The 26,756-nt window shown below is 40.3% G+C and overlaps 1 protein-coding gene across 1 annotated transcript in view; it reads left to right on the plus strand.

The window, feature by feature from the left end:
• The window catches only part of LOC121328909 (kinesin-like protein KIF1B), an 83,910-nt gene extending 57,228 nt beyond the window's left edge, over positions 1 to 26,682 (plus strand). The window contains exons 26-48 of the mRNA XM_041274053.1: positions 945 to 1,193; positions 4,420 to 4,538; positions 4,950 to 5,035; positions 5,446 to 5,575; positions 6,047 to 6,206; positions 7,098 to 7,188; positions 7,714 to 7,826; positions 8,046 to 8,101; positions 10,078 to 10,186; positions 11,386 to 11,452; positions 12,029 to 12,113; positions 12,914 to 13,019; positions 17,162 to 17,276; positions 17,633 to 17,766; positions 17,891 to 17,952; positions 18,436 to 18,581; positions 19,548 to 19,790; positions 19,913 to 19,984; positions 20,465 to 20,586; positions 21,006 to 21,158; positions 21,472 to 21,664; positions 22,070 to 22,188; positions 22,919 to 26,682. Of these exons, the coding sequence (XP_041129987.1) occupies positions 945 to 1,193; positions 4,420 to 4,538; positions 4,950 to 5,035; positions 5,446 to 5,575; positions 6,047 to 6,206; positions 7,098 to 7,188; positions 7,714 to 7,826; positions 8,046 to 8,101; positions 10,078 to 10,186; positions 11,386 to 11,452; positions 12,029 to 12,113; positions 12,914 to 13,019; positions 17,162 to 17,276; positions 17,633 to 17,766; positions 17,891 to 17,952; positions 18,436 to 18,581; positions 19,548 to 19,790; positions 19,913 to 19,984; positions 20,465 to 20,586; positions 21,006 to 21,158; positions 21,472 to 21,664; positions 22,070 to 22,188; positions 22,919 to 22,961 (2,773 nt within the window). The 3' untranslated portion in view covers positions 22,962 to 26,682. The remainder of the gene's footprint in view (positions 1 to 944; positions 1,194 to 4,419; positions 4,539 to 4,949; positions 5,036 to 5,445; positions 5,576 to 6,046; positions 6,207 to 7,097; positions 7,189 to 7,713; positions 7,827 to 8,045; positions 8,102 to 10,077; positions 10,187 to 11,385; positions 11,453 to 12,028; positions 12,114 to 12,913; positions 13,020 to 17,161; positions 17,277 to 17,632; positions 17,767 to 17,890; positions 17,953 to 18,435; positions 18,582 to 19,547; positions 19,791 to 19,912; positions 19,985 to 20,464; positions 20,587 to 21,005; positions 21,159 to 21,471; positions 21,665 to 22,069; positions 22,189 to 22,918) is intronic.
• The last annotated feature ends 74 nt before the right edge of the window (positions 26,683 to 26,756 follow it).

Here is a 26,756-nt window from a genome sequence, read left to right on the forward strand (position 1 = left end):
CTGTTCTTGAGGCATTTTGCTTCACCGGAGAACCCATTTAATATCATTCTGTCCTTTGACAACTTTTAAGCTTTGAATTCCCTGTGCCAGGGCTCATGCCTCAGTGCTAGAGCATTATCAATCTGTCACCTCTGAAGTCACTCTAGCATGACAATCCTCGGCAGCGAACAGAACCACAGGACGCAAGTTATTACCAAATTGCATGTAATATTGACCACAGGGACATTTTTATTAATGCATTAATGCACAGTGACGCCATGTGGGATTTCAAACACCTACAGTACATTAGTGAATCAGGGTTGTGAGAGATCACAAAGGATGTTCATATTCTTTACTGATGCGTCAGCTGAACAAACATCATGGCATTATAACCTAGGGATTCAGAGACCTGACACAGTGCTTTCTGGATTGTGAGGCTGTTCATTGTTTTCTTATGGAAACATCAATAACTCTTTGACATGCAAGTTATTCCAGCTGTTATTTTTTTGCCAGATAACACATTCCAGTGGTTACCTTTTTATTTTGCTATGGGTAGTTTTCCGGACTTTTCACTTCGGCGAATCTAATTTATCCTGCACCGCACTTCCATATCAGACCTAATGCATGCTGCACTGGGAGCGAATATGTAGTGTATTGCCAAGATAAATGAGCAGTCAAGATCCTGTTTAGCACTGCGGATTATTAGTTCAACACACACAAATATACATCGCAGTATATAAACCAAGAAGTACAACCATGTTTTTTCATAGGATCAGCTAGAATAGTTTAAAAAAAGCTGAAGCTGAAGTTCCTCTACAGAGCTGTTCAGTCTCCATGTGACGCTCTCCCTGCTTCCTCCTTGAAGGCATGCTTTTTGTTTCCCGGTGCGTGCTTTGGTGTATGGTGGTGCACCTTTGTAACTGTCTTGATTCTCCCCCACCCCCCACCCCCCGAATGCGCTCCAGCTCCCCTATTTTCCACGGCTGTGTGAACGAGCGGCTCGCGGACCGCACCCCGTCTCCGACCTTCTCCACGGCCGACTCGGACATCACTGAGTTGGCCGACGAGCAGCAGGACGAAATGGACGACTTTGACGACGAGGCCTTTGTGGACGACACTGGCTCGGACGCGGGCACTGAAGAGGGATCGGACATCTTCAGTGATGGCCAGGACCCATTTTACGACCGGTCTCCCTGGTTCATTTTAGTGGGAAGGTTGGTGAGGTCCACTCAGGGGGGTGGTTGATGCAGACAGGGGCTAGCTCTTTCCTACCACACAAATTAGACGGTCTACGGCATCTGGCTTGTCTGCATGCATGTGAAGGTTAATATTTCTGTTTGTATTGGTGTCATCATCACAAGTGATCAACCTTTTTAAATATGCATGGATCTCTATACAGTATATCAAATGTTTTTCGGTCAGTTGTTGTGGGTACTTAGACAAGAGTAGTTTCTTCATTTCATGATCAAAAGCGACTGGTTTAGGAGACCCTGCGACAACGCTTCAAAGCTGTTGTGACCTATACTAACTTAACCTGCTCTACTGTGGGTGAAAATCTTTTAAAGTTATTTTATTGTAAAATGTGTACCAGGATGCTTGCCTATGAACAAGATAACCCAAACGATTATTTCTAACACATATGAACATGCAACACATGCAGGATTATTGAGTACCTGGAGCCTCTGCCTTGCAATAAGCCCAATTATCAAAAGTTACAAATACAGCTTTACAAAATTGTGGAACACAAATCATTTATTTACAGTAATTGTTTGACCTAATGGTGTAGAAAATTAAATCAGAGGTGGAAGTTCTTGTGAATTGCATGCTTGGCATATAACTGGCAGAATTTCTTCGTTCATTGCAATAATGTAGAGTATGTAAAAGTGATATGATCTGCCATAAGAATATTCTTAGTTCTGCTGGTGGATTACCCTAAAAAAAGAACATTATTCACCCATTAAGTACCAAATAAAATTCTTTGAAAACAAAAATTTAAACACAAGCTGTATTTGTCGTTTGATACAGTCTAAATTTAATATTATTTCACAGAAAAAAAAATGGAATCCTTCCTTTTGGCTACAAACTGCTGCGTCCTATTTTGAGGGCTGTCAAGTTAGACGTGTGCCAGTAATCAAACCAGTGAAATTTCACAGCTTCTCTGAAGCTCAACATGTAGAAAATGGAGCTGTATCACCCCTGTGGGGAGAAAAACACCAAGAAATGGATCATTGTTAGGCTTCAGTTTCTTATTTTATATGAGGAGTCACAAAAGGGCTGAATTTGCAGAATTAACATTCAGACTTCACTTTTGCAGTTGACAAAACTAGGGTAAGTTAGCATAACAATATAGTTTAATAAAAAATATATTATATAACTGGTAGATGCCAGTTTAAAAATGCTGCAAAAAAATAAAAATTACAAAGTAGCCTGTTACTTAATAGGTAATATGCAAGCAGTCATCGAAAACATGTAACTGAAAAGCTTCCTCCCAGACCTTGTGACCCTCGTGTGGATTGGGGTTCTGTCACCCTGCTTTGTCATTGTAAAGGTGTGGATTTATATCTGCAGGCAGGCAAAGGTAGTGGAAAGAGCTCGTCCCTTCAGCCGTCTGCTCCTAAGGCATGCTGTGGCTCCTTTTTTATTTATTTTTTGTTTTGTTTATTTGGTTCTATCAATGCGGATAAAATTAAACAAATAAATGCAATTCGATTTAACAGTCATCTGTTATTTGTGTTGTAACACATTTGTCATTATTAGCTGTTTGTTTTTTTTGTCAGATTTTACGTTTTGTTAATTGTTTTGCTTGTGAACATGCCATTTTTACCTCGCCAATCTTACCCGCTAATATTGTTTAGACCCTCTTCAGTCTGTTCTAAGCGAAGCACAAAACCAAAAGCACAATTGAAGCAAATCACGCAAAGCCTGAACGTTTCTGACGAAGGAAGCAGCGTCACTGTGGCTTCGATTTTAATTGTCAGGATGTTTGAAGTGCGTGAACGGCCGTGACATTGTTTCTGTTTAAATGGAGACTTGGCGCAGCGAGAATACAGCTGTCAGTAGCAGAACAGCCATTGTGTTCTTCACTTGCCTTACACTGGGTGACACAGACAGTCTAAAAGAACCTGCTGGACATAATGAAACCATTATTCCTGCTTTTTAAATATAGTACTTATGTTCAACTGAGAATTTTTTTTTTTTTTTTTTTTTTGTCGTCGGCAGTAGTTTTTCTTTATGCCTTTCTAGTGCTACTCTTACTATTTAGTTCTGCTTATTAGCTTCAAGCAGACTGAAAAGGCTCAATTATTGTGTTGTTTTATTTTTACATTGTGTGTGTTTTGTTTTTGCTGTGTATTATTTATTTCATGCAATTAACATTTTTTCTGATCCTTTTAACATTTGAGTTTATTTTAGTTCAGCATGTTGATGTTTTATTTTGGTTGGTTGGTTATTTGTTTAGTATTTTTGTATCATTTTTATTAGTCAAGTTTTTTTAATATAAATTTCCGGCACATTTTATTTGAAGCAACCTAAAGAGAATTTTTCAGTTGCAGTTTCAGATCTGTCCTTATTTTGGTTCATATAAACTACAGACTCCTGAATACAGAAATCAGAGTTTTTAAGGATTGTTCGTCAATACCATCTATGCCTCTTGCGATATCGTTGAGCCTTACCATAGCTCAAACTAAAGTCTATCCATTGCCAGGTACTGTAAAACAAACGGACAAGCCCGATATATTACAGCAGTTATTATAAGAACAAGGTCCCTTTTAATATAAGAGTGTACAGGTTCCAGAAATACTGTGCAATCAAACCCCTTGACCTGACTGAGCAAACAGTGTTGTAAAAGTCATTTGTAGTGTGGATGACAGATGAATTTTTACTCTGATATTCCCCCGGAGCCAGACTGTTACATAGACAATGCAACACCTGACCTTTAAAAAAGATCCCTGAGCTCGCAACAGCATTGCAGTACCTGTCAAAACCACGGGCCCCTATACATAATGTATCTTAGGAACAAGACCGTGGACTCAGTATACACTTCTTACTCACTGCGTGGACACTACAGTGTAATGGTCATTGTATAAGCCTGAGCTTAATATTCTAGCATTGTTTGGTAACATACTTGGTAATTTCATCCACTTTTAAATTGTGTATATTTGAGTTTATATTTTCTGGTCATCCCCTACAAATAATCACTGAACTATGGTGTAGTGTGCAATTAGCAATTCAGCAATTAAGGTTATAGCGCCCCAAAAACTGAAAGGTTTGATATTAAAATGCTTTATAAATATTAAAATGCTTTATACATTTCAAGCCTGGCGCAGTGAATGCAGTGTAAACAGCTCCTCAGTTGCACACATGGGGAGCACACTGTGGATAGGTCTTTCCTCTCCCACACTGACTGACAGCTGTGCTGCCTTCTCTGTCTCCGTTCTGCAGAGCCTTTGTGTATCTCAGTAACCTCCTGTACCCAGTGCCCCTCGTCCACAGAGTGGCGATTGTGAGTGAGAAAGGGGAGGTTCGAGGATTCCTGCGTGTCGGGGTCCAAGCCATTGCAGGTAAGAATGGCTGATGATGAATGGAAGATACAGGAGTACAGCTCTGTCACTATACTGTCAGTGAACTCGACACCTTCACACTCGAGTTTATAATCATCGCTGACATTGTATGGACAGTGCTTCTGAGCAGCACCTGAAGGAGCCTGGACTCAAATCCCAGGGTATTTGGATGTCTACTGTATGTACTTGATCAGTCTGGATTGTGAAAATGCCAAGTAATTTCAGTTTGTAGTGCAATACGAGTTACTAAGCAGGTGACAGTGAGAAGGTTATGCACAAACAGCAGTATATATATGTGTGTGTGTGTGTGTATATATAGAAAACACACCAATGTAATATCTAAAGCATATCCAAGAATATTTTATATGATATGAAGTATCAAAACAGTAAAGCCACTCCTTTTTGCTTTAGCTGATGAAGAAGCTCCAGACTATGGCTCAGGAGTGCGACAGTCAGGAACTGCCAAAATTTCTTTTGACGATGAATACTTCCAAACTGTAAGTTAATTGCTAGTAGGTAGTGTTTGAACAAGGCTCTATTACCTGCAGAGCACAGCTTCTGCTGCAGAGTATCATTATACACAGAGTCTCAGAGGCTTAAGATCAATGCAAACAGGATTTTGCCACTAGCAATCTGAGTTTCTTTTTCTGCAGAAGCCCCACTTGCATAGCGCTAAAGTTAGAGGGTTTGATAGATTTTTATTTTTTATTTTTATTGCACCTGGAGTATTTAATGAAAGAGAAGTAATTCTGGGTTTCATGCATTTTATATTAGGCAGTTCTAGCAAATGTCTCCTGTTGACCTGTTAATATTGAAATACTATAGGACAATGTGACATTTCTTTTACTATTCCATTTAAGTGTATATTAATCTTTTATTTTTTTTCTTGTCCTTCCGTCTATATCAGAGTGACTGTTCCACTGTTGCACTGACCCGGTCAGGGCTGTCCCTTGAGGAGCTGAGGTATGTGGAAGGGCAGGGTCAGAGTTCAGAGGTCGTAACCCCTTCAGAAGAGCACAACAGGATAAATGAACTGGGTGAGGATTACACATTAAAGGTATTAAAAAGGAATAGCATGCTGTCAACGATACCCTGTTACCACTTGTGTTATAAGCACTCTGCTTGAAAAGGGAGATTTGTTCTTTCTATATCGCTGTAAACATTCCTGTGAAGCCTTTTATTAGTAAGCCATATAGCCCAACGTAGATCCCTAAATCCCTTTAGTAGTTGACAGGTATGTCATCCATATTTCAATGTATAAGACTGACTTCTATCAGTATGCATTTTTTGTTTCATGAAAGTCACAGTGATTCAAGGATATTGAAGTCCATGACATGAGGACTACCTATTTCATGGGACAAAGGCTCTTCTTGTACTTCCTCGTGTACTAATATCAGTTTTAAGGGTATTTAAATAGAGGCGATGGAGCCAGCGGGTCTGTGGCTATGTGAAACTGAATGAAGGTCTTGCTTGCACGTGTTTGACCAGCTCCACTCTGCTTCTCCTAGATCTGAAGGGTAACATGAGGGACACCAAGCTGTCCATTGAAGGTCTGACGGAGGAGCTGGCGAACCAGCTGGTGGTCGGAAGAGTCTTTACCTTCCGAGTGACCGTCCTGCAGGCCATCGGGATTCTTCCGGAGTACGCAGACATCTTCTGCCAGTTCAAGTGAGTGATAGACAGCAGCAGCACCAGTCCATACCACTGTGGAGCTGGTGCGGGCTTCACTATCCTCTGTGCCTCGCAACGATCCCTCTGTTATTACTTGGTCATGTAATGCAATTATATGTGTATTGTGGCCGAATAGGCGACCTTAATATGGAGGTTTTAGGACCCTGGGTGTTAGGAAACATCTACTCCATCTTGATGAAGGAGACAGCCATCTTAGGAAAAAAAATAAATCATTATTAGTTAACTGAGACACCTGTGCACACTTAGCCCCTGCGTAAAGGGAAGGGAAACATTGCGGACAAGGGAGAGTGAGGCTAAGGCTCAGGAGCAGGTGGAGAGAGAAGGGCAGAGAGCAGCAGGTTCTGCTTTCTACCTTGCGTGGGGATGCAGTTTCTGAGTTTGGGTTTGCTATTCCTGCCGTTGACCAGTCTTGACCGCCAGTCGCTTTACTGTCAAGAAATGTCACTCAAGTCCCACCAGTTGGTAGGAGCTGTTTAATACCAAGAGTTGTAACAGTCACAGATATTGATAGGTCTCTTTAGTTCTCTCCCAAAAGGAGCAACTAAACTATAGCACCAGTCATAAAAGGAATAGCTATATTTCAAGTTAAGCAGCACTTGAATACAGTGTTCCAGGTGTATTGGCATTGTTGTGCAAATACACACTGACCCTTTTTGCCTCTAGACTTCCCTTAAACTCTGCAGAATTAGTTTGTTTGTATCATGTGGGTGAAATCAGCCCGGCTCTGTCTCTTACCTCAGCACGAGCATGAGGCTTAACTCCTTATTAGGTTAGAAGTCACTGGGGCAAGTACAGTACATGCAACATGAAAAAAGGGGAACGTGTTGCATGACAGAATGGTTACTCACTCTGAATGTTGAATTCCAGCTTCCTGCATCGTCACGATGAAGCGTTTTCCACTGAACCGTTAAAGAACACTGGGCGAGGGGCTCCTCTGGGATTCTTCCATGTGCAGAACGTGAGTGCTTTTCCACTTCAAATGAGAAATAGGAAGGGCTAATCCTCCACATGAAGCAGCAGCTCTGAAGTACATTGGTCCTCATGTCAGGACCTGACTGTGTACTGCTGTGTCGAACACTGTGCAATAATTGTTCCGAATTCATTGAGTTAATGCAATTAGAATTATATTACTATTATTATTATTATGTATTTATTTGGCAGGCGCCTTTATGCAAGGCCACCTAACAGGCGTTATAATGCAAGCTTAATATTTAATGCAGTATAGTTTACAGTAAATGCAAATAATACTACTCAAATACAAGATGAACCAGGATGCAGCAAGTTGGGATTACAACAAGTTACTGTGATGTAATAGCAGTGCAAGGATAGTGCATTAGCTGAGGATCCAGTGACGTGGTGCACAGGTCAGGGAAGTCCAGTGCAGAGTAGGAGGGATAGATCAAGAGAGCTGCGGTTGAGCAAGAGGTCTTCTTGGATGCTTCTTTTCAGTGAAAGTAACAGCAGTTAATACCTTGACTTGCAGGTTGCTGTTGAGGTGACAGAGTCTTTCATTGAGTATATAAAGACCAAGCCCATTGTGTTTGAGGTGTTTGGACACTACCAGCAGCATCCTCTACACTATCAGGGGCTGGACAGGTAACTCCTTATTTGATTTGTTTTTTTAAGTAATGTGTCAAGCTGGGTGCTGCGTTTGTCTAAATAAATAGCATCTTCATAAACCCTCTTCAGTGATTTAGGGTGCATCCACTGTGGCTTTTTAAAGCAAAAATAAATTTAATAATCGAATTACTGCAACATTGATTTTTTTTAAAATCCTTATTACGCATACTCATTTTTTAGCAGTTTGTCTTACAGCCTCCTACAACCCTCTCGCAAATCTCTCCCTCCACCAATGCCGCTGTCTAAACCAGGTAAGAATCCTTTGCAACATTTTTATTTCTGATTCCAGTGATTTTTCGTTACTGAGTTCCATTGATTTCTGTACCTGCCACCAGGGTGACCCAGGTGCCTGGGAAGCAGGGCTGCGGCAGCCCAGGGGGGTTCATTTATTTTATCCAATTTGAATCGTTTATTCCTCATCAGAGCATTAAAAAAAGAAGGGGAATGACAGTTTGTTCTAGTTTTTCTTGAAATAGCTTGTTTTATTGATCCACATGGAGAGGAGGTAAAACTGTAGTGATTTATTTGCTTTAGCTGGTAGATTCAGACTGAGACCGACTGGATAATAAATGCATGGTCTAGCTCAGACGCTGTTCGCTGCTTGTATATTGTTTAAAAGGTCATGAAGGATTATATTCTAGTGTTCCCGAGCATGCATTGCATCTTTTATAATTGTTGTGTTTGTTTGCAGCATGGCAGCTCACTTTACATGTTATATCGTATCTCTTTTTTTTTTCTTTCTTCCCATCTTTCCGGTTTGTATCTTTTTCCCAATTTCCGGTCCGCTCCCTATCACTGTTCCATCGTCGCACCCCCCACCCCCGCCTTCTTCTTCTCCCTCAATTTCATTTCAGACCATGCCAGAAAGATTGAGTTGATTAGATACCTTGTGTCTGGTTATGTAAGCAGGCAGATGCTGGACACTGTGTCCGAGCACGCCAATGCTCTGGCCTCTTCTGCGGTCGCTAGTTTCGAAGGCAGTGCTGATCAGCTCTCAAAGTTTCCATTCCTGCCTGTTACACATTGTCTGGTTCTCACAGTACCCAAACACGATGGTTTGTAACCTAGTCACACCTATGGCAAACTAATAAATGGTGTAGTGCTGTATTGTGTGTGCCTGTGTGCTGCAAGGCTGTTTTCCCCTCATGTAATAAAGGCTCAAATTAAGTTTAGCAGAGCGTTTCTCCAATTCCCAGTCTGCTTTATTCCCCTGTAGTAATCTTTTCACTGTTACCAGCTAAAAAATATTAATAATACGTTCTGGTTGAAGAATTTTAAAGTCGATTTTCTGTGTAATAGGTGTGTATGGAAGTATATCTTAAGGCAAAAAATTGGATATTGATAAGAGAATTCACTTTTATTATAATTACAGTTTGTTCAGCCTGGTTGCTAAAATAGGTTAGCTCACAACAAAAATAGGACGCAATATATTTTGAAACTAAAATATCAGGAGGAAAAAAAAAATAAATAGTCTCTTTTTATCATGTAGTAAGTGTTTGGAGCTAACTTGATTTTTAGGGACTAAACCTCATTTAGACACATTTACTACCAGTATTGATTTTCTGTGTGTCTGTGATAAGATCTAGCAGAATACACTGTAGAATTCCTGTTGTGTTGCTACTGTCATAGTACCTTCAGTTTAGTTGTGTGTTTATTTATATATATCTATATATCTCAATAATGTATGTGTAAATTAAACATTTGCCATGGTCTAATGGAATTCCCATTCCATTAATCCTCCTGTTTTTTAGCTTCTTTACCTTCTGTTTTGTTTTTGTCACCAGTGTCTGATGTGTATGAATTTGGTTCTTCTGATTTCACATATTAGTAGCACTACAGGGATGGACATGAGGCTCCCATTGCATAGCAGCTTGACCCATTCCTGATTTTACTATGAGTTTAATAAGACGCACCTGTTATTTATACACTGTGGCTAATCAAGCTCATAGTAAAACCCGGAATGGACGATACTGCTGTGCAACAGGAGTTCCATCCTCTCACCATTAGGTGTACTAAGTGGGAATTGGTAGGCAAGAAAATTAATTATTTATATTTCCATTTTTGTAAGTTATGTATTTTTCCCATGTGTACTGTATATTCATGTAATGTTTTAATATTACTATTGTGTCTTTTTTAATACCATAACTATGGGGATAGGTAAATTACACTGTTGAAAGGTGAACATGTTTAATAATGTAGAAATGTATTTTGTTTAACTTCTTTGCAGTTCCAGCTACTAAACTAAATGCCATAAGCAAGCCCAATCTGGGACAATGTGTCAGCAAGTATGACCTACTGGTCTGGTTTGAGATCAGTGAACTGGAACCCACTGGGGAGTAAGTGGAATCTTTTAAACCTTTTATTATGCTAAATATAGAACAGTACATTAAACACCATTTAAAGTTGAAGTGACCCATACAGCTGAGAAATCTTCTGTTATTGTGCATGAGTGTGGCAGGGACACTGCTTTAAATAAAATAGGATTTCTATTTGGGGCATAGTGCCGCAGTGTGGTCAAATACAGTAAAAGCAAGATAAAATATTTATATTTGATAAGTGCCATTTTCTGCACACTCATTTGTGCCAACAGAAGTCAAAAGGAGACTAAATCAACGTTTAGCTGAAATGGAAATGTGAGCAACAGTTGCAATCCAATGTGTGCAAACCCTACTTAATATTGCTGAACATTTTTACACTGCGTTTTGTATTGGGGAAACTTTCAGACCATGCGCAATTGCATTCTGATGGTTTGCTGCATAAGGCAGTCACACTCTTGGCCGCATTGGAAAGGACACACCCCTAGCGGATGCAATTGGTTCTCCTGCCAGCCCTTGTTGGCTGGATGCAGGTGTTTCAATGCCATCTCTTCTCAGATTACAAGCATTTCGTTTACATTACTCTGCACCTCTGGCAAAGATCATAACTTTATACTTCTGAAGTCAGGATGTCAGTTATTTTTATTATCTGGATGACTTTTGAGTTAATGATAGGTGCTGGATTGACAGCCCTGCTTTGTAAAGCCATCCACCCTTGATGCAGTGCCTTTTGGAGGAGAAGGCAGTTCATTCTCCATTCCCATCAAGTCCTTGGGACAGCTAGATGACTGCCAGCCAATCAGATTACAAGCCCTTTTAAATGTGTGGGTTTTAAACCGTGGGAGGCAGTTTGCTTTAGAAAGTTAATGGAGGTCACTGGGATTCAGTTGCATTGCTTCCCAGATCTTCTGTTCCCGAGTTGGAATTAGTTTGGTTGAGGAAAGTTTCGTATGGCACACCCGGAGACCACACTGCCACGTTTATATGGGGTGCAATGTTGTGCACCCTTTTATATTCACTGCCTCTTTTTATAAGCAATTAGACTGCATTCATTTTAGCAATATGTGATGAAAGTAAAACTGTTCATTGTACAACAAACCAACCATTTAGGGTAGCGATTTTATACAGTATTGCATCCTACTGGTAATACAGCCGTGTCCATTTCTAACTGATTGTAACTACATTTGAGACTCGGACTGATTCCTGTTCTGTTTCTGCAGGTATATCCCTGCAGTCGTGGATCACACAGGAGGCCTCCCCTGTCACGGCACTTACCTGCTTCATCAGGTGTGACTATTTTAAAGATATTTTTAATGCATTTGAGCGAAGAGCTGCTGTAGTTTTTTTTATATTAATATTATTATTACCTGAAGGGCTTCTTTTTCCAAGGTTGTGTCTCTAAATCTCTCGTTGGAAAAGTGTGCACAAAGCATGAAATTCTTCAGAGAGAATGACTTGTTTTAGTTTGTTGCACGTTTACATGCATTGTTGAGTAGTGCTTGGTCTTACAAGTGGTACAAAGAGTATTCTGTAATACTTTTTTTTAATGCATTTCAGCAATCGGCAGCTGTAGATTTTCTTTATATACTAAAGCAGGGAGATTATGTTCCAAGCTTGCATCTCTCATTGGAAACACTGGAAATGAAGCATAACATCACCTGAGAGACTGACCATTTTAAAATGTGCACATTTACATGCATTTGAGTGGTGCAATTTTTTTACAAACTGCACATAGTGTTCTATAAAAAAATGTATAGAGTACTGTTTTGTTTTTTTGCCAGTTCCTATCAGTTGTATAATAACGGTGCCATTGATTGAACACCTGATTTGAAAGTGAGGATTGCACTCCATTGTGTTCCTCAGGGTATTCAGCGCAGAATCACAGTCACCATCATCCACGAGAAAGGCAGTGAGCTGCACTGGAAGGATGTGCGAGAGCTGGTTGTAGGTGAGTGCTGAAGCCCCTCTCCAACCTTTATTGGCATCTAGAAGAATAAAATGAAGATAGGTAAACGCAGGGATAAAATCGATCGTCATAAATGTAGAATGTATATTGTAATAAACAGTGCAGACTGCAGTAGAGTCAAAGAGTTAACAAATACAAATACAGAGGAGAATAAGTGTGTCTTTAGGGTGTTTTTAAATTTGGCTACTGTTGTGGATTTTATAATTAAAGTTGGTAGTGAGTTTCAAAGGAGCAACACAGCTAAAACTACGCCCTGAGAGCTCGGAGCGTAACACACACATACATGTGTATATGTGTGTGAATATGAATGAACACAATTTGGATATTTTACTTAACATGTAATCTAATAAACTATAAAATGTTATTGCAAAAGTTTACTGGAAACAATAATAGTAGTACAGTATTTCATGTTAGATTTCAAAATGTTACCTTTTTAAATCTGTTTTTCATGAAGTGTATGTAAAACTACAAAGTGGTATGTAATTCAGTATGCTTACGTGACATTATTCAGCAGGTTTCATTCGACTTTATGAAGCAAAATGAGCTCATTCTCTCTGTTGATGCTACATACTGTATATGTACGTGTTTCTTTTAGCTAGCTGTTTTTAAGTTTAGATTAAAGCTAAGCACTTGTACAGTATTTGAAGTAGATTTTAAATTCGGACACAATTCTGAGCAACTGAAGCCGTGTTGTGTAAGGAAGATGCAACGCTGTTTAGCATCTGTGGTGTTTCTTATCTTGCGGAATTTATGTATTATTATTTTATTTCCGTTATTAAAAGGTCGCATCAGAAATAAACCGGAGGTGGACGATGCTGCTGCAGATGCTGTTTTGTCTCTGAATATAATCTCAGCAAAGAATATCAAGTCTTCACACAATTCCAACAGGTACGTTGTGAGGGGAACTTGCAGCAGGATTTAAAAACTGCTTCTCCATTTACTACGGAGATCGGTGAAAGCAATGAAGTAAGCCAAGTGTAATGCACATTTTTACACCTTGTTAGAAAGAGGCTTGAAGGATATGCTTTTAATGCTTCAGATTGGGACTGATCTTTTAATTTCTTTTTTTTTTTCCAATGCATTACTTTCTATCTCTCCCTGATCCTGCTGTGCCTGTCATTACAGTGTAACATCCTTTACAGATCTGTTCTCTGTTTTGGGCTTGAATTACATTAATCTTTCCATCTGCCACCTGGACTAATTTGAAAAGGTTTTAAAATCAGTTGTGTTTCGTAACGTCAGTTGAATTTTAACTCTCGTCAGCTCTGATTAGGGTCGCAGGCTGGCAGGAATCTTAATCCATTTGATTGTGTGACCAGACCTGCAAAGGGTTAAAGAGCTAAATAATTCACGTGATATTGAGCACCCCTTCAATACCTCTTGATCTTTAAACTAATGCCCAATTGAAGACCCGTTTTAACCCTTTCAGCCCTGAATTATTTTTGTCGAGCTGAAGAATGCGAAATTGAGTTATGTATACTTTATTGAGGACCAAAAAAAATATAAACATGTTTTCCCTATATTTCAAACTGGGACCAAGGAGTCTTGTGAGGTTCCAACGTCATTTCTGATGGCATGTGTTAACAAACGGTGCTAAGATAAGGGTTAAAACTGGAGTGGGATCAGACCGCAGTGTACAAGCTTGGTGCTGATGGAAACGTGGCATTAGCAATCGCCACTGTTCACCGGCTGTGATTTAGAGTGCTGCCTGCCAGTTCTGCAGTGTACCAGACTGCTGTCTGTCTGGGGAGCAGAGAGAGCACTGACCTTGCAGCAGGTTCCAACAGCTTCTATCACATGCAGCTGGGATCCACCATTTCCCTTTTATCCCCTTTTCTCTAAACACTACAGCTGAATACTGCTGAAAACTACAGTCCATAAGGTGGAAGTCTAAAATGAAGCTTTTGAACTGTGAGCTTAACAAAATTTACAATCCAACAACAGAGGAATACACTTATAGATGGAATTATAATCTGACTGTAGCGAGGTGGTTATTGTATTATCCCCTTCCCTGAAGTGGAAGTTAAAATAGTGCTAATCTGTGAAACCAGCTATTGTATGCTAAAGACAAGGAGAGGTCTGGAAACCTGCTGTGTGCTGCTGGCTGCTGCTGAAGACTGTGTGTTAAGAGTCTAAGCTCTGACAGCTGAAGGGATGAGGTGAGCTTGGAGCCACAGCAGGTTCCTGGGTCCTGATCTTACACAGCGGGGAGGTGTGTGGGGGAGGAACCAGCAAGGGAAGCGAAGTGTGTGCAGCCAGGCCAGCTAGTCCTGCTGCTCCTGTCCCTAAACAGTGATGAAAAGGGTTACCAGGGCTGATGCAAGATAAGTTTCTATGGGAAAACTTCCATTGTAAAAATGAATAGAATTACTGGGGACTGTTAATGCTTTGGCAATCAGCAAACAGATTGCATCAGCATATTATTTTGTATTCAAAGATTATTAGTAGATAATGCACATTTTATATGGGGGGGGGGGGGGCGTATGTAATTCAGGTGTCAAGTCTAGAAAGATCCCATGTTCTGAGATTCTCAAGAAGCCCACACAATGTAACAATTACAGTCTCTTCCTGAGCCTGCTCTACGTTGTTAAGCTGATTTCTTCATAAAGCCTTTTAAGTACATCTGCGTCAAAGCAGCGAATCTCACCAGTCATCTCGGCTGCCTCTGTCATTGGCATTGAAAAGATTGTCAGGTGTTTACAATTTCATGTTTTGGCACTTTTTAAAATGTCTTTCAAAGTATTATCGTGTTACTGACTCATTTTACAGATGCTGACATCATTCACTGAGTCAGGAGGTGTAATTGCTGTAATGGCTGAGCTCTGTTCCTCAGAGGACAGAAGCTATAAGGGAATGAAATCTATTGATGACAGCTGATGGCCTTGTCTGAGATAATGGAAGCGGTCAGATAATGGGAGCAGTCTTGATTGGTTCAGTTCACACAGCACAGCGCAGTATTTGGTAGTTGATGGAGTTGCTAATAAAAGCCGTAAGCAGCCAGATGAATTTTCACACTTCAACTTTTGAGGGAGAAACAGTGACACCCGGTGGCTGCACAGATAGATTACAGGCCAAGTCCACAGCACGTGCTATGGGGTATTCTGATAGCTTGCAAGGTTTGACTGTAATGATTTAACTAAACCAGGTGCACTGACTTCAGACCGGATCCTAGCCAATATCTGTTTTATATGTCAGCGGGACGCTGTTTGTTTTTATACTTCTTTCTCTTTGTCGCTTGTTCCGTTATCCTGTGTCATCATTTCTGCCTCATTACCTCATCATGTATTTTGCATTGCAGTAATGTTTGCCGTTTATTTCTGCTTTTGTTTTCCTTTTAAGCCTTGTTTTATTTTTCTCTTTTTCCCCTTTTCCTGCTGCTAATGGACCCTCCTTGTGTTTTACAGGATTTGTCTTGATAAGGAAATACCTAGGTACCTAGTTCTGCTCATAAAGTTCTTTTTCGTTTTCAGCAGAAAGCACTTTATGACATCTCTAGTGCTCTATTTTAACCTGCTGTTAGTTTGTACATGCTGTATAGGCCCCAACAGTATTCATGTAAGGAATGTTTTGAGGACTTTTTTTTTTTTTAAAGTGTTCATACATTTGCTGTTAGGTTAAATAGTGAAAAATAAGAAATAAACTGGGATTTAAAAAAAAAAACAGTCCTTAACAAAGCATTCCTTTTAAAAAGTTCTTGATGTTTTATGAATCTGGCCCACAGGGATATATTCTTTAAAGGGTGGTGGATTGAAATATCTCTCCTATTTAAGTAGTTCTAACGGTGCTCTGTCTATTGAAGATACACTGAAGAGATACTGTTGGAGATACTGTGACCTTGATCCAGAAGACACAGTCTGGTGTCTTAGACAAGGCTAAATCTAAATAGGAAAGCCAAGTAGTGACGCCTGCTTCGTCTATCAGCCTGTGAGTGACTCTGCTGTGGAGATCACTGTGTCTCTTACGGTGGACCTGAGACTGGTTCAGGCCGTGGGAGGGTAGCTCAGCTGGGTTTGTCCATCTGTCTTCAGTCAGTGTTATTCAAAGAGACACTGTGGTGCTCATACAGGTGAGCGCAGTCTGGGCTGTCACTGTTGTCGAGGCTGGGTGTGACTCATTGAGACGCCATGCGAGGCTTGCTGTGTTCCAGTCAGGATGAAACATATGAGCAGTCAGCAGAGAGCTACACATTGATGTGACACAGGCATCCTTAGATAAAGCTTACATTAACACCGCTGACAACAACAGCGTAAAGAACTGATGAGAACTGAAAATACGAAAGGGAGAGTCTTTTATTTTCACCTAAAAAGAAAAAGTGTTTGTCAGGGATTTGCTGGTACATGTTCATATATAAATGTTAGTGTCAGTTTTATAGACCCATCCATTTCCTTTAGGTGCAAATTTCCATTTTATAATAGAGTAGCTGTGCTGAGTGTAGTGAACAGAATTGCACATTGACGTGCATCTTTATCACATGTTCAAGTGAATTGTGGGGGCATTAAATCTGCACCGTGAGTATGACTTTAATAATATCACCTACCTGACTCACTAGGTTCTTCCTACTGAATCTGATATCTCATTCATTTCAGGGTTTATTTATATTTAATATACAGCAGTTTAATAGTAAACAAGAGCGTCTTTTACCAAGTTCATATTGGAGGCTTTTGCAAATTACAAAAAAAAAAAAAGTAATTTCAAATTATTCGCTGACATATATGCATCGGTAGGTTGTTATTGTTAAAATGCAGTATATTTACAGCATTATTTTGTAAGAGTAACTGTACAGATAAAAAAGAAGTCTGTTGATCTAATCTAGTTTAATCTTAAAAACTGAAAAGATTAAACTGATTCTGTGTGCAGGCAAGATTCCTGCCTCCTACCTGACAAAACAGTAGAACAGAATGCACCAGACAAAAAATCTTTTGAAAGCTTTTATACGTGGCTTGTAGTTTAAATTGCTGAAATGCAGGGATGTCATCACTGTGGCTCTTTCCATGGGTTTGTCACCCAGGTGATGTCTCTGTATATTTCAGGACCTTCTACCGGTTTGAGGCAGTGTGGGACAGCTCTCTACACAACTCTCTTCTCCTGAACCGCGTGACTCCGTACGGGGAGAAGATTTACATGACCCTGTCTGCATACCTGGAGGTGAGTGCTGCTGTGCCTCTCAAACTCTGAATGAGGTTTGAGGGGAAAGCGAATCGGAAAGCCAGCCCCTTTAAGCACAGAGTTTTACATGTTGATGTATACAGCTTTGACAATGCAGTTTCGCACTGCACAGTCATAGCTGGAAGAACATTTTGAAAACTGCTTTCCTCACAAGAAGCAGCAGCCAGCAACCTCATCACTGAGCCCCTTTTCTCTTCATCTCTCATTTGAAAATATTTTATGAATTGGATGTTGTGCACTGCACACAGGATAATAGAGAGGAATTTCAGCTTTGAAGTTGTTTTGTTTATTTTTCTCCTGTATAAGCCCATTTTCCCCTTTTCTCTGTGTGATAGCTTGACCACTGCATCCAGCCTGCAGTGATCACGAAGGACGTCTGTATGGTGTTCTACTCCCGGGATGCTAAAATTTCCCCCCCTGGCTCTCTGAAGAGCCTGTTTGGTAGAGGATACTCCAAGTCACCTGACTGGTACGAAACACACCTTGCACAAGTTTATGAAATCAGTTTGAAAATGGCTGGGATGGGGGTGTGTGTATAGGGGTTGTCGGTATTGCCTTGTGTTGATTTAGTTTTTTAAATGTATTTTGTACAGTAACAGAGTGACTGGGATCTATGAGCTGAGCTTGTGCAAAATGGCAGACACAGGCAGCCCAGGTAAGTAGATTTTTTTTTATAGCTTTATTTCAGAGATCTCAATTTTAACTAACCTATTTTATTCTTAAAGTTGCATTCGCTGAATTCCACATTCATATTTTAAAAGTTTTCTTGTGGGAACTTTAAAATCTGGAACATGTTACCAACCACCTTCTTGGCTAATTTAGGCCCATAGTCGCACCCATAGTAACACCTGGAAGTCCTAGTAATTATCTTAGATTGATTTCAGAAGAACAAAAATAATAATCTGCACTTACCTGGACTGAAGCCATGCAGAAGTTATACAGGATCTTGGCATGCATTTTCATTACAAGCTGTCTAGGAATTAGACCAGAACACAATCATTGCTAAGCAGGTAGCAGGTTGTTTAAAAACTGCTGTGCAAATAGTTTTGCTTTGATGCTTGGAGTCATTCTAATAGCCATGGTGTGTAAAACAGGTTATCTGCTTAGCGGTCAATGAGTGCATTGCTGTGTCTCCCAGGTATGCAGAGAAGGAGGAGAAAGGTCCTGGATACGTCGGTGGCGTACGTCAGGGGCGAGGAGAACCTGGCTGGGTGGAGACCTCGTGGAGACAGCCTCATTCTGGAGCACCAGTGGGAGCTTGAGAAACTAGACCTGCTGCATGAGGTGGGTACCATGGAAACCAAGACTTTGTAAAATGCATCACCTTCAGATTCCTACTCTTGCACTTGCCCTGTCAGAATTGTTCTTCAAGTTTAATGTTTCCTGTTGTGTTCTATTGATTTTTTTCAGGCCATCAGGGCTTTTTCTTTTGTTTTTGGTGTAAATTATGTTGGCAGATCATTTAAAAAAAAAAAAAAAACCTTTGTAGTAAAATAAGCCCTATTTTATGACACATGAGGGCATGGAATGTGTCTCTATAAAGTCGCACTGTTCACCTTTCAAGATCTTTTGATTCTCAATGATAATTTTAACCAAAGTAGCATCATTGAATTGAAACACCCCTCATAAATGAGGCAGTGAAATTGGAGTTCAAGTGCGTGTCACTTTCCATTCATTTTGCACACATTGGCAATTCTAAGGTGGTAATAGAAAGCTTGCCAGGGTCCAGCAGTCTGAGATACAGAGCAATCAGCAGTTGTGCGTCAGCCTCTCTCCATCAGGGCTGATTGTCGACAGGTCAGGAGAAGAGACCTGGAGACCACACTGTGACTGGAATTAGTTATGTCTGTTCCGAAGGTAGAGGGATTTCAACTGACAAGATTAGTGATTTATTTCCGCAGCGGGGGACAAGAATAGCGTGTGACACTGGATTAGGGAGTTCAGTCAGCACTTGAAAGATAAAAATAATATTCTGGAGACCAGCAGGTTTATCTACTATATTTACCGTAGCTTGTCCGTGTTTTAGATCAATATGCAGACAACGCAGCTCCAATTTGATGCAGTAGAAGGATGTGTTTTGTTAAAATGGCATGAATCTGCCCCTTGGTGAGATCAAGCTAAAAGCACTATAACCATACCTGCAGACAAGACTTTCTGTTTTGCATAGCTGGTAAGGTGCTGACCCAGACGAGCCTGGCTCTCTTGCATTGAGGTTAAGGTGCTGACGCAGTACTTGTGGCATCCTGTCAGGTTGAGAAGACCCGGCACCTGCTGCTGCTGCGTGAGAAGCTGGGCGAGACGACGGCCCCCAAGTCCCTGAGCGAGTCCCTCTCCCCTAGCTTGAGCAGCGGCACCCTGAGCACCTCCACCAGCATCTCCTCCCAGATCTCCAGCGCCACCTTCGAGAGCGCCATCACCCCCAGCGAGAGCAGTGGCTACGACTCCACCGACATAGAGAGCCTGGTTGAGCGCGAGAAGGAGCTTGCCACCAAGGTGCCCGAGCCTGCCAGCTGGAGGCGTTCTGTCTCACATTCGCATGGAAACAACTTTTATATCTATTGACTAAATCTTCCTTGTGTTGCTATATATCCTAATGTATATGCAATCTGTTTTAGTGCCTGCGACTCCTAACCCACACCTTCAACAGAGAGTATAACCAGGTCTGCAACAGCATCAGTGACTGCAAAGTAAGAAAAACTTTCTATGAAAAATCTTAACAACAAAAACAAATGCAGGATAGAGTCATCCAGAGTAAATAAACGTTTATAGCATTTATTTTACATTAGGTAGGCATCACAGTTTTGCATGCAATAAATATATACCTTTTTTTCTGGAATACTTACTAGAATGTTATCTGTTAGAAACTATTACAGTACTAGTATGTGTTTTTTTTTTTTTTTGTTTTGTAGTTGCATGTGAAATTACATTACAGTGTAGTGCTTATATTAGCTTCTTTTATTAATGATTTTGGCTTGCTTTGTAAATCAACCAAAAAAAAAAAAAAAACCCACAGGAAAAAGGTAATTTACCTTAGATAGTGGATCAATAACCTCGCCGGCACCACCATTACAGCAGTGTGTCTTAGCACAGTGTGACGCATGAAATGTCTGCCACTTGCTGTCAGTGGCTCTGCAGTGAGCGATGCTGAGATGCTGTGTTGGTTTCAGCTGTCAGATATCTCTCCGATGGGACGGGATCCTTCAGTGTCGAGCTTCAGCAGTGCCACTCTCACGCCGTCATCTACCTGCCCCTCCCTGGTGGACTCCAGATGTAACTCCACAGACCAAAAGTAGGTCGACTGATGCTTTCCTTTCAGACTCCTAGAAATGAACAGCGATTTGTGAGCCGTGGATCGCACTGGGGCTCTGTTAATGCTGCTGATGAAACACGATTCTTAGCAGTCTAATTCATAAAACAGCCTTGCCTTGTCCCCCCTCAGGCAAACACAATCGGTCAGTTTGTTACATGACTCTGCTCCACTTCTTCAAATACAGTGGGTATTTATTCAGATGTTTAGCACTGACGTTTTACACTGTTTTAATGAGCATTAAGAACCAACCTTACAGAGCCACGAAGAAAGACTGAACTACCTCCTGGCTTTGTCCCTCTGCGATATCGCTTCTTAGTTGTGTTTGCATTCCCTGCTTAGAACCGTCACCCATCCTCTTGTCAGCTGTGCTCTAAGGTTGGTTCTGAACTGTTTTCTAGAACTCCAGAAGCCAACTCCAGAGCCACCAGCCCTTCCTGTCCTGACTATGAGAACTTCCCCATGGTTCCCATTGTGGAGACCTCCTACCTGGCTCGAGCCGGCAAGAACGAGTTCCTCAACCTGGTCCCTGACATTGAGGAGATGAGACCCGGGTAAGCAGCTCCTGTTGAATACAAACATTTTACAGTACTTTTCAAATTGCACTATTCACAGTGAATGCCAGAATAAAATAAATATAAAACAGATAGGTAGGTAGATAGCTACAGCAGTAGTTTTTTTTTTTATAGATACAAATTATAATTCAATAAAACACTTTAATTGATAGTATTCTTTAAGGTAGGGGGGGTAGGTCAATGGCCACAAGCTCCCAGGCTTGGAGGCTTCTCACTGAAGGATTGATTTAAACTGTGGTTTCACCTGGAAGCAGGGATGAAGCTGCCCTCACGCTGAGCTTTCACATTGCAGGTCGGTGGTTTCTAAGAAAGGCTACCTTAACTTCATGGAGCCCAGGTCTAACTCGTGGGTGAAGTACTTTGTGGTGGTGCGGCGTCCCTACGTCTTCATGTACAACAACGACAAGGACCCCGTGGAGAGGGGCGTCCTGAACCTGTCCACCGCGCAGGTTGAGTACAGTGAGGACCAGCAGGCAATGCTGAAGGTGAGCTCAGTCCCAGAAAACCATAATTGCAGCATTTGTCCACCAGGTGGCAACAAACACATGATTTAAAAAAAAAAAAAAAAAAAAAAAATTGAACACCTTTTAACTAGAACTGATTTTGATCACAATGGAGTTATTAGACCTCTTATAATAAGTATACCTTTTTGAATCTCCCTTTATTGATACCGTGACCCGATTTGGTAGTATATAGTGTTATTAATAACCATTGCTTGGCATGTTAATGGGTTGAAAACCAAATTATGTGATCTCTCTGCACACGTACTGTGTTATTAATAGGCTTTGACCGATTCTTCATTTTATCCACTTCTCTACACGTCAGTATAGAACTAAACCCAGACACTATGCAGCCTAACCCAGTGAATGCTGTATGCTTCCTTTCTGCAGACGCCCAACACATTTGCAGTGTGTACCAAGCATCGTGGGCTTCTACTGCAGGCTATCAATGATAAAGACTTGAATGACTGGCTGTATGCCTTCAACCCACTTCTAGCTGGCACAATAAGGTACAGTCTGCATTATTTAATACAAAACAATAAGAATTCTGATAAGAATGTCGTCATTTGAAATGACTGCCATGCTTAGTGTACATCTCTACATCATCTATAGTCAGTGGTTACTGTATCCTCCTGGTTCAGTTGCATTTTCCAGTTATAGTGTTCAATCCTGGCAGTAGTTCATTTAGCTGAAATTAGTTGTGCTAAAAAAAAGAAGTATATAAACTACTCCCGATGATGCCAAACATCCTCATATCATTTTCTCTTATGTTTTGTTAAATGATAGACAATATCTTCACATGTGCCACTCCAGTATTTAGGTGTGATTTCATTGAGAGACTGGATGCAGCGCTGCACGATTACATGGTGTCCATGTTTTGGCAGTTCGTAGGTATTTATGTTGGTTTACTGGTCTTCAGTTTAGATTGCAGTTATCTTTCCTCACCCTGTGTACAGATCTGTAGTGTCGAGTTTAGTCAGCAGTGAGTCGACCCTACAGCTAAAAGCAACCTCAGATATAAGCCGTTGAAACTCATTCCAGTCATTGACTGCTGCACGCTTTCGGTCGTCAGGTATGTAGAGAGGGCCAGTGTGGAGGTCGCAGTGTTGAGGAGCTCTGTAGGGGTCTTACAACAGAATGGTGTGAAGTATGCAGTTTAATCAGTAGGCTTTTGTGAATGAATGAATGAATTAATTAATTAATTAATTTACCAATGCACTATTTATTTTTTGTTTCTAGGTCCAAACTTGCCCGAAGGCGCTCAGGGCAGCTGAAGAATTGAGAACAGTCCCTACACTGAGTGCAGGGAATGCAGTACCTGTTCTTCTGACTTGCCTTTGAAGATACAAAGTGTTAACACTTACTTATCTTTGTGATTCTTGACGGTTTTCTCTTGTATGTAGACCTGTGGCTTAACTCTTCTTCGAAGCACCTTTTTAGGTTAACATAATCCTCCACCACCCCCTCCTCCTCACCTCCCTCCCTCCTTCTCCTCCTTTTTTGTCTTTCCTAAAACTTAACTAGTAGCATGTTGTAATACAGTCTAGTTGTGTGTGTGTGTGTGTGTGTGTGTGTGTGTGTGTGTGTGTGTGTGCATGATTTTTCAGCAGTTTTTTCCAATTCTGAGTTTTTGTGTGTCTAAGGTTGTCCTATCAGTGTTATTTCAGTATGAAACAATTTTCAGTTGTACCCGCATGATAACACAGGCTGTCGACAGGTTAAGCAGAGATTCATGCACACAGCAAAAGTAAACAGATTAAATATATACCATTTAACAAGTTATTATGTACTTTGCTTATATTAATAGTGCAATGCCGAAACTGAAATGTTACCATATTTAACAAAACACTACAGAGATTGCCTGTTGGCGATTGTCTATAGGATTTCTCTCTGGTTGACAATTGGTGGAACATCAATAGAGGCACAGTGTTGGCGTTAGACAGGGTGGTGGCCCTGTCCTTCACACAGAGGAATGAGACCCCTGAAAGCGCCTCTCTCTCTTGCAGGCATGTTTAGGCATCTTCTTTGATTAGCCTACTTTTTTATTTTAGTAACTTTTAATCATCTCTGTCGGGACTTGAAACCTATTGCGGATTTAGGAAAAAATACGAACGACAAGTAAAATGGGCGAAACTAAATTGCAGTCTCACCGTGTCATAAACGAAAGAAAAAAAAAGAAGCAGTCGAGTGAGGTCAGGTATTTCAAATACTCTGGGGGCAGTGTATTCGTATTCAGCTAGAAAACAAAATACCAAAATGGCTCACAGATGGCCAATGCAAAAAGCACTTATGTTTCTAGATAATCTTACTCCAGGCCAGACTGGGAACTGATGCAGCCTCCACAGACCCACAGAACATACACGCTGTATTACTTCATATAAGCAGATGTACCTAAAATCATTGTGTTGTAATCAGCTGTTGTGTTAATGACAAAGTCCTTCGACCATCCAGTTACTGGGTTGTAACTATTATAACAACATACAGATGAAAAACTTTAACACTATGAAAACAAAAAACAAATGTCTTCTGTGTATCTCGGTTCTAGAGTAATGTTTGTACCAGTGACGTCTGCAGCAGCGATTGCAAGACGGATAATGAGATTGTCCAAAAAGTTTTATTTGATTTGACTTTTAATTTGTGTTTTTATTTCTTTTAATATTCCCTGTCTGTTTTAGTGGAGGTTTATTCTCACAATGATTTTGCCAAAGCAATGTTAATATTGAAGCACTGTTATTTACAGCTTCCTACAGCTTGAAAACTATTAGAAGGTCGATTAGATGATACTGGAATAATGAGGTCATTTTTAGTACTATTGGATTAGAACATGCACCAGAACCGAAATGAGCTGCTTTAATGTCCAGGATATATACCCGAGGTACAGCATTGGACTGTGCCAAGCATATATGGTTTTATATCATATGCAAATGCCCAGATGTTTACGACCAGAAATAGCAATGATTTTCAAAGCCTTTTGTAGCTAAATGTTGTTGCAGCATTGCTAATCATGAAGATGTCACTAGAAGATATGTTATTTGAGCTATGGGGAAGTCTTTCCTAGATTACAATGTTTAGCACTTTCATTCCTCATGAAGTCGCAATGGGAGTACGCAGGACAGCCTAGGCTGATCTTAAGAGTCTGCTGCAGGAGAGGTGTGAGTAGGCACAGTATTTTTAGCTGCTGATTTAATGTGCTTTAGATACTGTGCTAACAAGCAGTGATTGCCAGGGTTGGGTAACGTGAAGTAAGAGGTACATGGTTGATGAATGGAATAGAGTCCTGCTGAATTCATTGCTGTACAGAGTATCACCGAAGTGAAGGAACAAACTATAATACTCTTGATTTTTATTGTTTAAAGACATTACTGAAAAACTTTGCTCTGCATAAATCTGAAACGGGGCGTCAACCAGAAACAAACTGGAAGAAACATAGGCCTATATATGAAGTACTTTTATATTTATTCAGTATTTAGATGGATTCTTTACAATTGTTCTGTTACATTAAGTACTGTTTAGTATTGCTGTATTGGTATGAAAGGGATGATTTGCATTGTTCAATATTCTACAAACCAGCCTGACTGAAGTGTGACAATACAGGGGATTGTGACTCTGGCCAGCCAACCAGTAGTACATGCAATCCAGCACACTTAGAGGCTGGGACTGAGTGGACCAGGGAAATGCAGACTAAGGACAGGCATTCTTTACACAGGTTATTAACCTTCTGATACAGCAGGCTTTTCATTTCTGTACAAACAGAGACAGAGTGGCTATTCTTCATGATGTGCCCAGGGTCTGGGGTCAGCTAGCCTGCAGAGCACAGGCACTCGCACACACACTGCATGTCAGCCTGTTATGGCACTGTCAGCTTAGCATACACTGAAATATTACCATCGGCTAGTTGACAATGAAATGAATTTTCTGTTGAGTTGAGTTTTCTTATAACTGTTGTCAGAATGGCTGGCTCTTCTAACTAGTAGTCAGTAGTTTTTGTTTTAAAAGTGGCTATGCAAAATGAAGACCCTATGCAGTTTGTCAGAGCAAAGGTTTTCATTAATAATGAGTTGCAGGTTTATTAACTTAAAGTATAGAGACTTTATTAACGGTATTTAATATTTTAACGTGTGGTGTGTGTGTGTGTGTATATATTGGGTTGCAGTTCTTTGCACAGTAGAATTAAATAGTAGGACAGAAAGGCATACAGTACAAAGGTTTGCATATTTTTAATAAGTCATTCCACTAACTCTGCCTAAACATATACTTGAACTATAAATGAAGCAGTGTGATGCTAAAATGAGGAGTCGTTCATTTGGAAAGCCTGGTGTTACTGGTCATTTTTTTTTTTTTTTTTTTTTTTTTTTTTAATTATTGTTATTGGGAACTGGTTTCATTTTTGTGCTACCTGTTTAAAAGGAAGTGTCAGCCTGTTTCAGATTTCAATTTCTTTACAAGCGATCTTTAACTTGAACACTAAATGGTGTTCTTGGCGATAGCCTGGGTCTATACCAGAGGATTATGATGTTGAAAGTGGGCCTATATTAGGTTTATAATAGAAGGTATTATCTTAAACATCTAATCGTACTTTTGGCTGAGCTCTGCAAAGTGCAGCTCCTTCCTATGTCATCTATTCACCAATTCCATCTTAACTCTCATCATCCATTATTTAAAAGTGCCCCAAATCTAAAGCAAATTGCCCCAGAAAGAACAATTTCATTTCAGACTGAAGGTTGACATTGTCTTTTAACACTGGTTTTTGTTTGAGATCATCTGCACTGTACATTATTTATTTGTCAGATTTGCTTCATTTTCATACATTTTATTTTGTAAATATATATATGTTGTATGGAGCTTGAATTAAAGTGTAAATATTTCATGTATTTGTACTAATTATAATCCATTCGCTGTATAGCCTAGACGTGTAATGCAGATATATCTAATTCTGTGTGTGGTAATCTTGCACCACTGAACTGTTTAGTGAACGAGATAACAATAAATGTACAACCAGTGCATTAGCAGAATAAGTCCTGAGTTCTGTATTTGTTTATTAGCCATCATGAGAATGATTAAACTATTGCATAAGTGT

The sequence above is a fragment of the Polyodon spathula genome, chromosome 16 (genome assembly GCF_017654505.1).
Source record: "Polyodon spathula isolate WHYD16114869_AA chromosome 16, ASM1765450v1, whole genome shotgun sequence".
In the NCBI taxonomy this organism is placed as follows: domain Eukaryota; kingdom Metazoa; phylum Chordata; class Actinopteri; order Acipenseriformes; family Polyodontidae; genus Polyodon; species Polyodon spathula.